The 15,777-nt window shown below is 36.6% G+C and overlaps 1 protein-coding gene across 1 annotated transcript in view; it reads left to right on the top strand.

The window, feature by feature from the left end:
- Positions 1–15,777, top strand: part of HEATR5B (HEAT repeat containing 5B) — a gene marked incomplete at its 5' end in the record, with an annotated part of 58,587 nt that overhangs the window by 23,659 nt on the left and 19,151 nt on the right. Inside the window, 8 exons of the mRNA XM_081997789.1 lie at positions 1,859–2,048; positions 3,433–3,602; positions 5,938–6,082; positions 6,911–7,150; positions 9,009–9,260; positions 11,271–11,452; positions 12,550–12,618; positions 14,804–14,983. Of these exons, the coding sequence (XP_081853915.1) occupies positions 1,859–2,048; positions 3,433–3,602; positions 5,938–6,082; positions 6,911–7,150; positions 9,009–9,260; positions 11,271–11,452; positions 12,550–12,618; positions 14,804–14,983 (1,428 nt within the window). The remainder of the gene's footprint in view (positions 1–1,858; positions 2,049–3,432; positions 3,603–5,937; positions 6,083–6,910; positions 7,151–9,008; positions 9,261–11,270; positions 11,453–12,549; positions 12,619–14,803; positions 14,984–15,777) is intronic.

Below are 15,777 nucleotides of genomic sequence, written 5' to 3'. Positions count from 1 at the left end.
CTTTACATTAAGAAGCTGCATATTAGAGGGAAAAGTGCTGGTTGTTTTTTTTTTTTTTCCTCCAGCAATGAAATCTATCTAAGCACTAGAATAAAAGTATTACTTCAGAAGTGGGGCGGGGGGGGGGAACAGACCTGTTTTTGAGTAAAAGCAAGTGGCTTGGCTGTAATTATTGTTCTTCAAAGATAATGGTGTAATTGCATACTATAACAGGGAATTTTTTGTCATTCTTTTCACAAGTTGCTGCAAGGAAGTGATTATCTGGGATAGTGACTGACTATTATGTTTTAGCAGCAGGAAGTTGTATGCCACCCATGAGTAGGGGCACTTTACACCCACGCATTGAGAAGCTGAAGCTCCCAGTAACTATACAGAATCATACTACCACCTTGGTTTAAATTGTTAACTTGATAGAACATGTAATAGAGTACCTTCTTATTTCTTTTCCTCAGGACAATAAAAAATATCTAAATAATCAAGCTTGTCACTTGGGAAAACAAGCCTAGGTTTTTTCGGAGATAATGTTTAAAAAATAATAATCTATAAATACATTATAAAGTCTCTTTTAAATTTCCTTTGCTTATTTAAGGTAAGACAAAGTTCAGTTTCCATATGTAATTTACTTCATGTATGAGTAAGTAATTTTGAGGCATATAATTGTGTAGCATTCATTTAAAAACCAAAATGGTAGGCGTTACTGCTTTGTGGAAAAAATGTGACGTATAAAGGGGAAGCCCAAGTGGAGCGTGCATACCTCCCTTACTTTCTGTTGAAAGTATGACACTGGGCCACTGAAAAGCTAGGTTTTTATACCTCATCCCTCACTAGATCAGTGTGGATACACAGAAACTGCATGGAAGCTGGAGTAATGGAAATTTGCAGGAATGAAAGGATAAGCTGTAACGTGCTACCATGTGGGTAGGACTGTAGAAGTAGTTATGTGATTGCTAGTGCTAATGGTTTTTGGGTTGCATCAGAGAGGATTACAAAGGAGCAGTTTTAAAAGCAAGTTTTCCAGCTCACTTACAAGATTTTAGCTTTGTAACTGTAGTAGTCTTTTAACTTAAGTCTTTTCAGTGCAGTTGTATCATGTATTTAATGGAAGAAAGTTCTGAAATAAGATCATTTAGTAGGATGTAATGGAGGGATAGCTAATGCTTGCAGGTCTATTGGGGGCATTATTTCCTATGAAATGTCAGTGACCAAAAAGACTTGTCTGCTTGCCCATTTCATGCTTTGATAATTATAATAAATTATTTTGCTTTTTTATTATTTACTTATCTTGCAAATGAAATAGGTTGATCTTTCACCATTTTTTTTCTCATGCTGTAGTACACTGACTGTGAACATCACTGTTTTCTTCTCTTGCACCCTCTAATAAGAAAATTAATTAGAAAATGCATGTGAGCCTTTCAACTTGTCATGAAAAGGGAATGTCAAATGCACTCTCCACGAAGGACTTTGTCAACTGTACATTTCAGACTCTATGTCCAGTTTTACAGTGGAATGATTCTCTCTTTCTCCTGTCTGGAGTTACTCTTTTCCTTTTTTTTAGTGGGTGTGCTGTTTGTGTTTGTATTTTTCTTCCTCAAAGTGTTTAACCATTTCTTGCTCAAGTACTTTGTCATCTTCATCTCCTTTATCCCCAAAAGTGCTGATAGCCAAAGAGTATGCTAGAGATATTTAAACTCCCAGGTGATTGCTTGAGATTCTAAGACCTTTTGGACACTTCTGGAGTCAGAGTAGCTAAGTAGACATGTTTAAGGAAGGATGTACAGAGCTAGGCTCAGTCTGCATGCAAAATTGTTTAAATTTCCTAAATGCATTACTGAAAAATATGCCTTTGTTTTTTTGATAGACCTGGTCTCTCCATTCACTTGCCTTGATAGTAGATTCTAGTGGACCAATGTACCGTGGATATGTGGAGCCAACACTTTCTCTAGTCCTTACTCTGCTCTTAACTGTTCCACCATCGCATACAGAAGTACATCAATGCTTAGGCCGATGTCTTGGAGCTATAATAACTACTGTTGGCCCTGAGTTGCAAGGTTGGTGGGAATTGGAAGAGAAATCAAAAAATATAAATTGTATAAAGATAATATATCGCAATCTGAAATGGAAGAAAATAAGGGCTTTTTTCATTGCAGTTGCAAGTGGAGGGTGGCGGGATGTTGACAAATCTAGTTACAGTCCTGCAAGCAGTCTCACTTCTGATCCTACTTATGACTGCTCGGGGTTTTTTTGACTGCAGTTTGAGATTTATATAAAGAAGTGGCAGTGATGTATGGTGTTCTGGCTAATGGCAAATTTGCACAGTAGGTAAAAAGGTGAAAAACTCCCTTGCTGCATATTTTGCCACATATATTCTTGTGTATAGATGGGGCAAGAGGCAAGATTTTTCTTCCTTTTTTCAAAACGTGTTGATTTTATTTTTAACTGATGGCAAGAGTTTAAGTTTGACATCATTGATAATGTTGTGAACTGTAACTCATTTTCACTCGTTCCTGATATTCTTAGATCACCGTACCTTACTGAAGAGAATAAGATCTTGTCATGCCAAACACTGTATCTAAAATTCTTTGTCTCAGATGGCAAAACCATGGATTTCTAACTTCGTCTAACTGGGATTTTTAAGAATATTTATAGGATGGGTTTTGATTCAGTGCCAGAGAGCCAGCCACTAGTGAAATTTTAACTCTAAATAACTGGGCTTAAATTTCTAGTTATGAAAAAATTCTAGATGGTTTAATTAAATTTGTGTATCTGCTTGCTGTGTGTTAACCTTTTGGAGTGTCATTAACTTTTAAAATAAACAACAACTTACGTGGAATGTCTTCTGCAGGTTACATTTTTCTGTAATTCAAGATTTTTATTGAATTACAGAATATTTATATTTTATAAACCTGATACAGGCTAATTCTTAAATACAGAATAGGATTATTTTTCAAATTAAATACTGTTCTTCTGAATGCTTGTCCTGTTAGAGAAGTGCAGCTCATCTAATGCAGCTAAGTAAAATCACCTGCCTACGTGTATACTAGCTTAAGTGTGATCCAATATTTTAGGAAATGATTTGGTGCATGAGATGTTGCCCGTATGTATAGAATGAAAGGAATTTTTGAAATTCAGTCAGATAATTTTACTGGTTTCATGTCCTGGAAAGTTACTCTCAAAATATTTCTGACTGACGATCATTGATCCAGAATTTAATTTGTACAGGACATTGTTTAACTGGGCTAAAAAAGGGATACTGAAACACTCCGTAGTGTTTCTTTGAAGTTGTGTAGATACTAATTTGTGGCAGGAATTCAGAAAAGTTGCATGTTAGTCTGTGAACTTTGAAGCATTAAAAATTCTTGTTTTTCAAAGGTTTAAAGTCTAATTTTCATACAAAAATTCTGCTGTGTTAAGGATATTGTATTACATCATTAGGTAATGGAGCTACAATTTCAACAATCCGTTCCTCCTGTTTGGTGGGATGTGCAATCACACAAGACCATTCAGACTCGCTTGTTCAGGCAGCTGCCATATCCTGCCTTCAGCAGCTTCATATGTTTGCACCTCGGCATGTCAACCTGTCCAGTCTGGTTCCCAGTCTTTGTGTGAGTACAAAATGCATTGCTTTTGTTCCTTAAGTTTTATGTATGTGCTTAGCAGAGGACAGGAGAAGCACTTTGTAAGGTGTCAAGGATACCCATGTGTAGTAAGCAAGTCACATTTGCAAAAACACTGGAGTGCAATAAAAGGATGTCTGTCCCCAAACCATTGTAGATCTTTTTAGAATGCTGCCTAAATTGAAATCACAGGATCTGCTTCTGTTGCTCCCTAGATAGCACAATATAGCAAGCATTGATATATAATATGACTGAGTAAAAAGATGCTGAAGTGCTCTGTTTCCTCCAACTGATTGCATGCACAGAGGGAAGTGAATGAGTTGGGGAAAGGTAGTAGATTTTGGATTCATTTTACCACTGTCAACATAGTGGATGCTGACATTCAAATTCTTGTGGTGCTATTGTTAGCGTTGCTTTCTCCCTCCATTAGTGTTCTGTCAGCAAGTCCTCGCTTAAGCCTGGAAGGAAGGCAGAAGCTGGAACCCCAAACATACCAAATATGACTATAACAGGACAGGTGTTGTGTATGGATGTGTGTTTTAGTGAGGGTGGGGTTTTTTATTATTACTATTTTAAAATTATTTTTTAGAGGGTTCAGCAGTCCAATATTGAAAAATTTGAAAAGCTTGTCCCTAACGTCCGTTGGATGTTTTGCAAAGTTCTTTGTGTCATTCTTTGTGGATCTGGTGGTTCTGTGTTACCTGAAGGAGTGCAATCCTACTTATGTCAACACTGGACCTTTTTCTTAATCTGCTATCCAGACTATCCGTAGGGCATCCTCTCATTGTTACCTGCTTCCCCCCGCTGCCCTTGCTCCCCCTCCGGAGCACTCCTGGAAGTGCCAGTGTGTTCCCAGAATCTGTCACTTGTCCTTTCACAAAATTTTGCATGAAACGGGTGCAACATAGCCAAAAGTAGGTAGGCCCTTTGAATAACATGACAAACAATCCCTATAGTCATTTAGGCTGTAAGTACCATTGGGTAATACTACAGACAGTGAAGTTCATACAGTAATAACTAGTGCTATTTTGAAAACTTTTCCCAGGGTTTTCTGCTGTCTCTTTACTGTTCCTTTATGGTCCTCTGCTAAACAAAAGCTATTTTCCTTCTCTTTTCTCGTATTCTTTACTTCCAAATAATACTTAGTTTGGTAAGTTTTCTTCTGAATTGTCTTGTACTTTTAATTATACTGCAAATACATAGATATGTAGGCAATGTCTGCCTTGCCTTCCCCATTAACAAACTCTTCATGACTTTCTAACTCACTTTTGAATGGAATTAATGCCAGGTACCAAAATTAAACACACAGTTCCACAATCTGATTTCATTTCTTCTTCCTGCATATTATATTGTCTTCATAACCACTAGTTGTTTGTTTTGTAACTTGAAATGGGCAGTACTCTATCCATTAATTAAATTCCCCAAATGTTCTGTGTTTTAGTTCCATTAAAACAGCCTTAGTGTGGTATTGAGATGTTCTTTACAGTCTGCTTGTTTTTTCAGGACTAAGATGTTGTATATTCATACATGGAATAAAGACCTACTGTTAAAATAATTTATAAACTATACAACCCTTTAATTTAGGAAAGCAATTTCCATCCACATGATAACCTAATACCAAGAAAGCAAATGTGTATTTGGTTTACTAAAAACAAGTTCCCCAGGGTAAATAAAGAATCTGAATTTCTTAAAGAGCACTCTTCATCTCTTCCACTGTGGAAAAACATACAGTTCTCTGTGTAGCTAATTCCCTTCAGGAAAATAGGGAGCACGCACAATTCTTCTATAAGAAAAATATTTGTACTTGAGGTAGTTCAAAAGGAATTAGAAGCCAGTGTTGGTTAGCAAAGAAATCTGAAGCTGTCTTACTGAGAGGCACTTGTAAAAACTTATGCTATAAATTCTGGTACAAGTTTGAAATAAAAGTTTTCATGATAGTTGTGGTACACCTGATGATGGCTTTTTGTTTAAAAGAATGTGATTTCCAGCTATAGCAGAGTATGAGGTTGAGTAGTACTAAGAGTGTAACAGGCTGGAAAGTGTAGTCTAAATCACACTGGTGCAGTAGTTCCAATATTTAAGCTTTGATCTTGTTAACCAGATAACATCTGTCAGGTCTGTAGATATCAGCTTTCTTTTCATATTTGTACATTTTAAAAAGTGCTTACTTTTGAACTTTCAAGATCTCGTGAAGAGCTTGGTACCCAGCAGCTCACACATGGGCATATGATGGAAAAGTAGAATGCTGTTAGTCCTTAGCAGCACTGATTTATTCATACGGGAGTGCAGCAGTTCACTCACCGGTAACGGTTCTGATTTTTAGGTTCATTTGTGCAGTTCCCACTTGCTGCTTCGCCGGGCTGCAGTTGCATGTTTACGACAGCTTGCTCAGAGGGAAGCAGCAGAAGTATGTGAATATGCCATGAGCTTAGCAAAAAATGCTGGAGACAAAGAAAACAGTGGTATCAGTAAGTATTTCTTCCATGTGGCCTTTTTGTAACAGTTGAGTGCACATTTTTGGTTTACCTTCAGAGAGAGGAAAAAAAACTGCCAACAACAGAACAAAAAACTAAAACTGACCCTTCCAGCTCCAGTAACTGCTGGCTACACCCCTGCTTACCACTTACAGTTTAACTTTTTGTAACGTCCAGGCTTAAACTTCTCTTGCCCATTGAGACTGGCAATCAAATAGGGAATGCAGTGTATATACAGTGGAAACATTTTAAAGTTTTTCTGCTATTTTAAGTCTTGCTCTTTTGAAAATTGACTTAATTGTATGTTGTTTGAGATACCTGGTTGTGTTATACTCTGTTAGTAGCATGTCTGCAAAGCCTGTGAACTTTGCTGACTGGTTCAATTCTTACACGTGTCATTTTATTCTGAAAATGGGAGGCTCCACAGTGTTGATCAGCATTGTCTTCATACAAAGATAGAATTGTGAGCTTACTCGTATTAAATCACACCAGTTAAGTCTCTCTCTGGAAAGATTTTTGAGAGTTCAATACTATTAGGAGTTTTTACAAATTCATGGGGCGTGTACCTTGGAGAGAGATAGATTCCCCCCCATCCCCCCTTTTAATTTTTTCAGTAATACTATGAGGTGTTATTTGCCTTGCAGAAAATAAATGAATTGCTGTATTAAAATCTTTCTAGTGTTAATTCAGAATAAATTCAGTAACATCTTGGTGTATCATTGTCTGAACTATACACACACAATGTCTAATTCTAGTCTGTTATTCCAAATTTTAAAACCGAATTACAGATTTCAGAAAAGATTTCTCATTATCATTTTGCAGATACTAATCCTTTTGCACCAGGAGCTGGTTCTCGGCGAGATGCTCATTCCCGGCATCAGGGGGTTAATATAACAGAGACAGGCCTCGAAGGTGTCCTTTTTGGAATGTTGGATCGGGAGACGGATCGGAAGTTGTGCTCAGATATCCATGATACTCTGGGACATATGCTTTCATCACTAGCAGTAGAAAACCTTTCTCACTGGCTAATGCTTTGTAAAGATGTCCTTGCAGCTTCCAGTGGTAAGTGTTCTATACTGTTCACAGAAACGACAGTGTGTCCTTAATACTAGCATCTTCTGTCAATATTTGTCTGGAGCTTATCTTTTATCCTATTTAAGACATAGCTTATATAGTATATAGGACTTCGATCATAGTGCATTTAAAACTTCCTTAGAAAGAAGAAATCATCAATGTTATGTTAAGTTTTAGAATATTGCTTTTAAGATAAAAAAGTTAGCTGCCTGAAAGTAGGGTTTCCAGGAGAGAAGCAGCATGATTATTACTCTGACATTTCAGTATCTTAGTGAAAGCAGACTTATTCTTTTTAGCCTTCATATGTCAGGGCCATGCAGAAGGAAGAGTGCTGTACATACTCTGGGCTTTCTTTTATGAGGTTTTGTGAGTTACTGATGTGATGATGGGTTACCACGGTGATGAAACTTTTGCTTGTTGTTCAGCTTTGCAGACTTGTTTGCACAGATCTTGTCCTCTGAGACCTTATTCCTGTTTTTCAGCTTGTAGGATGGTTGTGAGGCAGATTCTGCTCATTTCCCTTGCATTTATACTTGTTTATTAACATACTGTGAGTTCATCCTGAAGCCCTTTCTAAACGTTGCCAGCTTTATGTTTACTGATGAGTAATGCTACCAATGATTTCTTTATGCAATGTAGATACTATATATCTGCCCAGTAAGAAAGACCTCGTTTCCCAAGTTTGAAGTTGGCATATCCTTTTCTTATTTCATGTGGGATGGGTTTTAAAGTTTTTAGCATGGTTGTCCAGTCTGTTATTTATTTATTAGTAGGTGAAATAATCTCTGAGAGAACCATATTTAAATAAATTTGTCAGCTATACTTTAATAAGCCAGCAACTTCATTTTGAACCCTTTGACCCAAATAACTGGCATATGAACAAAATCTGGTTTGCTTTTTAAGCAGAGATTTACAAATGGGCCACATAAGGTCCTGGATGCCTTCTCAAAACACTTCTTGTGAATTGGCTTCATCCGTGTTTGATCTGCCATAGCCTCTTTCTCTCTTTTTTTGAATGTCTTGGCTCTTCAGCTACTTAAATTTAGACTTCCTAAGAAGTATGCCTTAGTTGGGGTGGTTACCCTTGCAATAATTTCTTCTTGTTCTCCTCTAATGATTGCTAGAGTAATTTTTGTCAGTATCTTGGCATTTTGCTAATTTAGACCTTGTCATTGAGATTTTATGTTCTCTCTTCTGAATAGCAGAAGTGTATATACATGTTTTGCTTTTTGTCCTTGTTTGGATTTTGTTTCTCTTAATGTGACCCCTGAAGTAATTTTATTTTCTGAAATGAAGTCTCACAGCAATACTTGGAGAAAATAATTTTTTGAATGTTAGGCACATCTGTGGGTCCCATAAACTGCCTACTTGGCTGCATATCTATCCCATGGCATGCAACTCTGTAGTTTTGTTTCAGTTTAATATGCACTCTAGCCTTTACTTGAAACAGGAGCTGAGTAGTTCAAAGCCAAGCTGATTCTTTGATTCTGAGCCTGGTAATCTCCTTACCCTGTTTATTGGCAATTTAATAGGTTAATTTTCAAAGCTGAGAAGTTTAGCTACTGGATTCAGCTACAGCTGGCATCTGTGGAGAGTTAACGTTACAGGAATTTATTTCGTATCATTTAAGCCAAATAAAGGGTAGCATAGCCCAGATTAGAGGTGAAAAACATTTATTTTACTGATATTCTTGTGCCTTTCTGTATTTTTCAAATGTTGTTGTTGCAGCAGAAGACTTGGTTTGTTTTGAATCTGAGTGTAAGGAAAGGCTTCAATATGTCCTTTAGCAGTCTTCTGCAGATTGTAACAGTGGGATTTTTTTTTTTTTAATTGTTCTCTGTTGTAGACATGAGCACTGCTGCTCCGTTGGGAGGAGGGAAGGATGAGGAATCAGAGAAGAAGGATGAGATGGATGACGATACAATGTTTACCACCTTGGGTGAAGAGGATAAATCCAAGCCTTCTGTAGCACCTCGTTGGGCAACTCGTGTGTTTGCAGCAGACTGTCTGTGCCGAGTTATCATGCTGTGTGAGAATGCCAACAAGGCACACTTCGATCTGGCACTGGCTCGTTCAGCCAGACTTAAAAACCCAAAAAGTAATTACAGAATGTGCATATTTTGTTTTGTTTAAAATTTTTTTTCTAATTTTTGACACCTCTGTACAGCTTAACATTACACAACCAAGAAAAAAATATAAGCAGTTATCCGGAAATGGCCTGCAAAAGCCAATAAAACTGTAGTTTTATAACCACTGTAGTTACCGTACCATGCATACAAAGCATGAGGTTTGCTGAAGGATGTAAATTCTGATAGACTGGTCTGCTTGGAAAAAAACCTCTTAGATTTACAAACCTTTTCTCTAGTCTGAAATAGGAGCAGTAAACTTCTAGCTAAGAGTGAGCTGGGAACAGTTTCTGAGTTTAACATAATGACAGCAATGAATTAGACTTCGGAGACTATTTTAGCATCTCCAGACCAAAGGGAAGCTAGGAAAGAAAAAACAGATAAGGCTATGTAATTATGGAGAGTTGTGGAGAGAGGGATGTGGGACAGACTTATAATAAGACGTGGACCCTGCTGCTTTATAAAGTTCGTTCTTTTGGTATCCATGAGAATGATGAATATAAGTTTTAAAGCTCATGTTTTGAAGATACTTTTATGTGTTAGAGGATCAAAATTGAGAGGTCAGAGATGACATACTTGTTTTGTGAAGAAACGTTTTTCTAATGCATAGTGAGAGGTTTCTGTCCCCGAGTTGTCCATGTGTTTTGGTTCCAGTGCATAGTGATCATTTGCTTTCACCCATGTAGTGCTCATGAGGACTCTGTGTATGTAGGATGAATATCATGAGCATCCTAGAATGCATGGGGCTAATGGATTTTAATGTCTACGATTTGGAGATTTATCAAATCTTTCTTTGTATGATGCAGTTTGATTCCCGCCCTGTGCATTGGTTTTGTGAGAATCTTCTTTCTGACTTGGTTTGAGACTGAGATCTCTGTTTGAAGACTGAGAGGGTGGAGTTTTGGGAAAGTTTATTTTGAGATGTTGTATTGTAGAGAAAGTAATGAAATAACTGCTGTAGCGGGATCCTGCAGAAGATTGCATATAATAATCCTGACAGTTTACATCTCTAAATTTATTTAAAGTGAGCTTGATGTGTTTGGTATCATGGTAAAAAGGAAAACTCAGAAAATTTCTACCCCACCCCACCCCCACAACTTCAACTTCCAAAATATTTAAATTTTACTAACATCTGTGATGGTCTGAAAAACTAACTAACTGCAGGCTTTACCACTTCATAGTTTTTAAGTGACTTGAGTCTTTCTTTACTGACATACCTCTGAAAAGTTTCAGCCACAAAATAAACTTTTCTTTTTTACCTTGAGACTTGAAAATATGTAGAGCTTTCATAATTTGTGATTTTTTGTTAGTCATCCTTGATGCTTTGTTCTTAAATATTTTTTTCCATATTAGTTGTACAACATCTGGTAATTTCAAATTGAGACTAAAGAAAGAAATAGAATAAGTAGAGAAGACTAATCCTTTCAGAAATGTTACCGAGTTATGTATTGTTCTTTTCTGCATGTTGTCTACTGTTTACTTACAGTCTTGGATGTGGCTTTTGGGAGTGGAACGAGAGGCATACTCAGTTTTTAGGTGTTTAGACTTGATGAGGTTTTCCTTTATCAGCAGGGGTCACTATAAGCATAGGACTCGAACAGGAATTGCCTTGAACATTTTCTGTAGGTTTGGGGGGATCGCTAAAATTAGCTTTACTAAATGTTCTAATCTCTTCTAAGCTACGCAGCCACATTAACATGTTCTATTCAGTGCAGTTTCTGTATATCATATATTTAATTTTGTTTCAAATTTGTGGTTAATTTTTAAGGTTATCTTAGTAATAAAAGTCTTTGTATCACTTGGCGGGGAGCAGGGGGAGAAAGAAAAATAGGTTACATTCTTTCCTGGCTTCTTCCACACCCTAAATGTGGAACCTTTGAAAAAGAATAGCTAAAATTTGTATGTGTCAATGAGGAAAATGTAACAAATATCTGTCATGTTAGCCAACTTTTAAGTTACTAAATAGTTCTGTTTTGTTCTAGATGACTTCTTAGTACTCCATCTCTCTGACCTGATTCGAATGGCATTCATGGCTGCAACTGATCACAGCAACCAATTACGAATGGCGGGACTTCAAGCTCTTGAAGACATTATCAAGAAATTTGCATCAGTTCCTGAGCCAGAGTTTCCAGGCCATGTGATACTGGAGCAGTATCAGGCTAATGTGAGACTTCCTTTATAAGTTCAGGAAATTGTATATTTATGCTAATATGCCAGTATTAGCTTTGAGAACACTTTGTAACTTCAAAAGACCTGTGAAGAGATTTTTGTGTGTGAAAATGTACTGAAGAGAACCTTCTATTTAGCTCTTCACAAATTATTTTTGTAGTTCTTCCTATTTGTTGTAATTTAGTAGCTGACAAAAGTAAAAATTCAGTAGCTGTTGATTCTTGAAAGCTAAATATTACAAGTTACAGTTAATTTTTGGCAAGAGTGGCGTTTCATTTGTAGAATTAGGAATTGGAAAATAACGCCTATTCAGTTCCAGAATGAATCTAATAAATCTGTTTTCTTGGGAATTAATGAATATACTTCTGTTTAAATGAAAACTACAGAAGTATAGGAATGGGAGGTAGGCAGTTGAAGACTTATTTGGGGATATTATTCCTTTTTTTTTTTGGTATAGCTTAAGTCTTTCACCTCTTTTGTCTTCACTGTGTCTTCAAGATCTTTTTAAAGGCAAGCTTTCATCCTTTTCACTTCCTGCCTTTTTCTTCTTCTTTCTGTAGTGCTGTAACCATTGCTTCTCTCTCTTTGACTTGGTTCCTTTTGTTTCAGAAAAATGCTGCCTTATAACAACTGCCTAAAAGGCTTTGTTGTCAGTATTTGCCATTTTGGGGACTTGATGCAAATCCAACCATAAACATTTGATTTCACATCATTATTGCTTTGGACATCAAAAAAGTCATTGACTTCTTGAGCCTTAGCATAAATTGCACTTGTAATACTTTAATGAGTATTCTTTTAATCATTAACAGAAGGAAGATAGTATCACATATTTGACAAAGGTAGTTGAGGCTTAAAAGGGCAATGGGCAAGCAGGAAAAAACTGGCTTAGGACTGTGTTGTTGTTTAAAGAATGCTACTGCAAATGTCTGCTAGACAGCAAGGATAAGTTTGGGATGTAACTATAATGACAAAATTGGCAATCTTGTTTTACTTGTTCTGTATGTGTGCTTGACCTTTAAACAAGGTGAGATGAAGAATGTTGTGTCACTATTGTTATAGTTGGATTTTTTTCATTTTTCTTCCCGTCAACAGGTTGGAGCTGCTCTGAGGCCAGCTTTTTCCCAAGATACACCATCTGATATAACTGCAAAAGCCTGCCAGGTACAGAAGAAAGTGTTCAGAGAGGATAAGCCAAACTGATTTTCCTTTTCTTTGGAAGAAGGATGCAGAAGAGAAGTAGTAGCAAATGGCTGGAAAATTTTGTAAACCTAAACTGTGAGGTTTTTGCAAATACCTTACTTTTGAGTCCCCTAGTAATATATTTTGTTCCTTAGAAGTGCAGAAGTCCTCTTAGGGAGCTACATCAGAAAACATTAAGTCTTTCTGAAACTAATTATGTTTTCATGTCAATTCTGCATTTGTTCCTAAAAGGAAAAAAAAAAAAAAGAAAAAACCTCTTGCTTAATGAGACCAATAGTAATGTATTTATTGAGATGCCTTTCAGTCTGATCAAATATTGGGATTACTGGTAATTTACCTTTAATCACTAAACTTCCATTCAGATTAATACTCTATTTTAGATTTTGGAAGATCTGAGCATTCTCCTTACAGTCATAGTAAGAACCTGTCAGTGAAAATTCAGTGAAAGATTTTTGTGTGTGTGTTTTCTTGTGTGTGATCTTGTCCTACTGTAGTTTAAATCAGCTATCAGCAACATAGCTGTAGTATTATCTGGTGTGTGGTTTACACAGCTAAATTACTAGTTTAAAGCAGCAGTTTAATTAGCTATGCAAAGATCAGTTTTAAAATAGTAATTTTGTGTATGTGAGTTTTCTTTAGTAAATCTTGGTCCAGCAGGACTGTGATTTTGGGTGGTTGTTTTATACTCTTAATTTTCAGCAAAACTTGTAAGGGTAGATGAAATATGGCATAGTTTGGTATCTATGCACAGGAAAGAATATGCTTATCTTGCCTTACAGAACATTCTGTGCATTTAAAGTTAGATGAAGAGGCAGTTTGTGTGGAAACATGTAACATTCCTTATAACTTGTCAATCAAAGTCTTCCCTAGTCAACCGGTTTCAAAGTGGATGCGTGCCCTTACAGGATCAAATTGTTGGAGATGAGGTTTGGATATTTAACTCCTCTCCAGAAGTTACATGGACAGAGATGAGCTGCACTGAATGCGTTTAACCGTTAAGAATTTTATGTCATTACTGAAACAGCTGCTGACTTGCCTAGCAGCAGGAGTGAAGCTGATCTTCATCCTACTGTGACTGAATTATGGATTTGTGACAGATTTTCAGCAGCCTTGTTCTGTGCACGTTCAGGACACTTTTTGAGTTTGTTTTTACTTTAAATATGTCCATCATTCCAGGTGATGAGAGGCCCTTCCCCAAAGGCTTTCATGGAACTTGTTCTCTAAAAGCAAAACAAACTGGAGATAGGACAAAAATGCAATGAAAAAAGTTTGTAAAACCTGAACTGCTTGAGTTCTGTGGGGTTTTTTGCTTCTGTTCCTCATCCTTGTAGAATCACCACAGAATCAAAGAAGCTTTTCTGAAAGAATGTGTTCCTTTTTGTAGGAAAGCAGTGTACCAGAATTCTTCTATTGCCTGCATTATGTCTGGGCATAAATGTGTTTCAGAGGATGAATGCCAATGTGTAGCACTAGACAGGAGCAGCCGATATGTATGATGTTTGTATTTTAAGTACCTGTTTGGGCCCATTTAATTCAAATGAAAAGTGGGGAGACACCCAACTGTCTGTCCACAATCTATTGATTGTTACAGAGCTAGAACTTTTTGGTTCCAGATAAGAGTTCAGTTGCTTAAAGATTTTAATTCACTCATTTCTAGGTATTTTCTTGACATTAACGATCTTGAAAGCTTCTCATTAGTATGGAGCCTTACTATATAATTTGAAAGGTATGGGTTTTTAAAGATACGCTTCTATTGATTGCTGTCCAATATGTTATTCACAGTGGATACAATGACCCATTACCTGAATGATTTGACCAGATACTTGGGAACAGAATAAAAAAAACTATTATCTATCTATGGGAGATTAAAAACCTATTTTAAATATTTTCCATATATCTATTAAGTTGCACTGTAATTTGCTTTGCAAATACAGCCTTTGTAACCACTCGCCTGAGCAGTTGTGTTATCATGGGTGGGGAGCAAAAAAGGAAAACCTTGCAATTTTTTTTATTAAGCAGGAAGAGAGATGCAAAGTTTTCTGTGGTGGTTGTTTTGGGTTTTGTTTTCTTACAGATTTCTTTTTTCCCACTTATAAGGTGGTTGTTTTTTTGCTAGTTTAGAATGATTCTAAACTTTGTTGTCTAGGTATGTAGCACGTGGATAGGAAGTGGGGTTGTAAGTGACCTGAATGATCTCCGCCGAGTTCACAACCTTCTTGTCTCTTCCCTGGATAAAGTGCAAGCAGGAAAGGGATCTTCCAGCCAGCTTTACCGAGAGAGTGCGACTACTATGGAAAAACTTGCAGTTCTGAAAGCATGGGCTGAGGTAAACATTGACTATTAAATCTTTAAAATTTTGAAAATATTTTGCAGTGTAGTAGCAGCCTCACACCTCACTGGCTCTCCCCCTTACCTGTTGCAGTTCCACTCCCGGGATGTTTTCATCTCTTTATCTTTCTCTGTTCCTTTTTCTTCCATTCTGTCGATACATATTTATGGTGAGGTTGATTGTTCTCTTGCACTTTTCTGTATTAAAGTACACATTCATACCCTATCGGATTTTGATTTTCCTCCTATCGTACTGCTCTTAAACTTGAAAAAAATAAAACAACCTTCAAAACCAAACAGCCTTCACATATATTCTGGGAAAATATTGCAGTTAATTAACTAGGAGTTTGTCAAAGTATTCATAAGCAATTACAGGCTTAATGTAGATATTGTTAGGGAATGGCTGGAGTACCAGAAGTCTTCAACTATTTACAAAAGACAGAGTTAGCACTATTTACATTGCCTGGCTTCCTGAAATGTTACTTGCATGCTCTAGAGCTCTACTTATAATTACACAAGTGGTATTTTGGTTTCTCTTAGTGTAGTACTTAAAGGTTTGAGGTGTTTTTTCATTAAATTTTCATCGAAGTTGCTTTTGAAATTACAAAGGAAAGTATTAACACTTCAGCTGTGTGATGTTAATCACCCCATACTGTAATTTTCAGCTTTGATATGGAGCATCTGAAGACACTTATTTCTATTCTATTTATTTTCTCAAAATAAGCATTTTTACTGTATTTTTATGATATTTCTGCTTATTCCTGTATTCATCTAAGTTTTTGAAAGTCCTGT

This window comes from Phaethon aethereus, assembly GCF_964289735.1.
Source record: "Phaethon aethereus genome assembly, chromosome: 3".
Classification (NCBI taxonomy): domain Eukaryota; kingdom Metazoa; phylum Chordata; class Aves; order Phaethontiformes; family Phaethontidae; genus Phaethon; species Phaethon aethereus.
The sequence above is the reverse complement of the archived record's forward strand: the minus strand, read 5'-3'. Positions and strand labels throughout refer to the sequence as shown.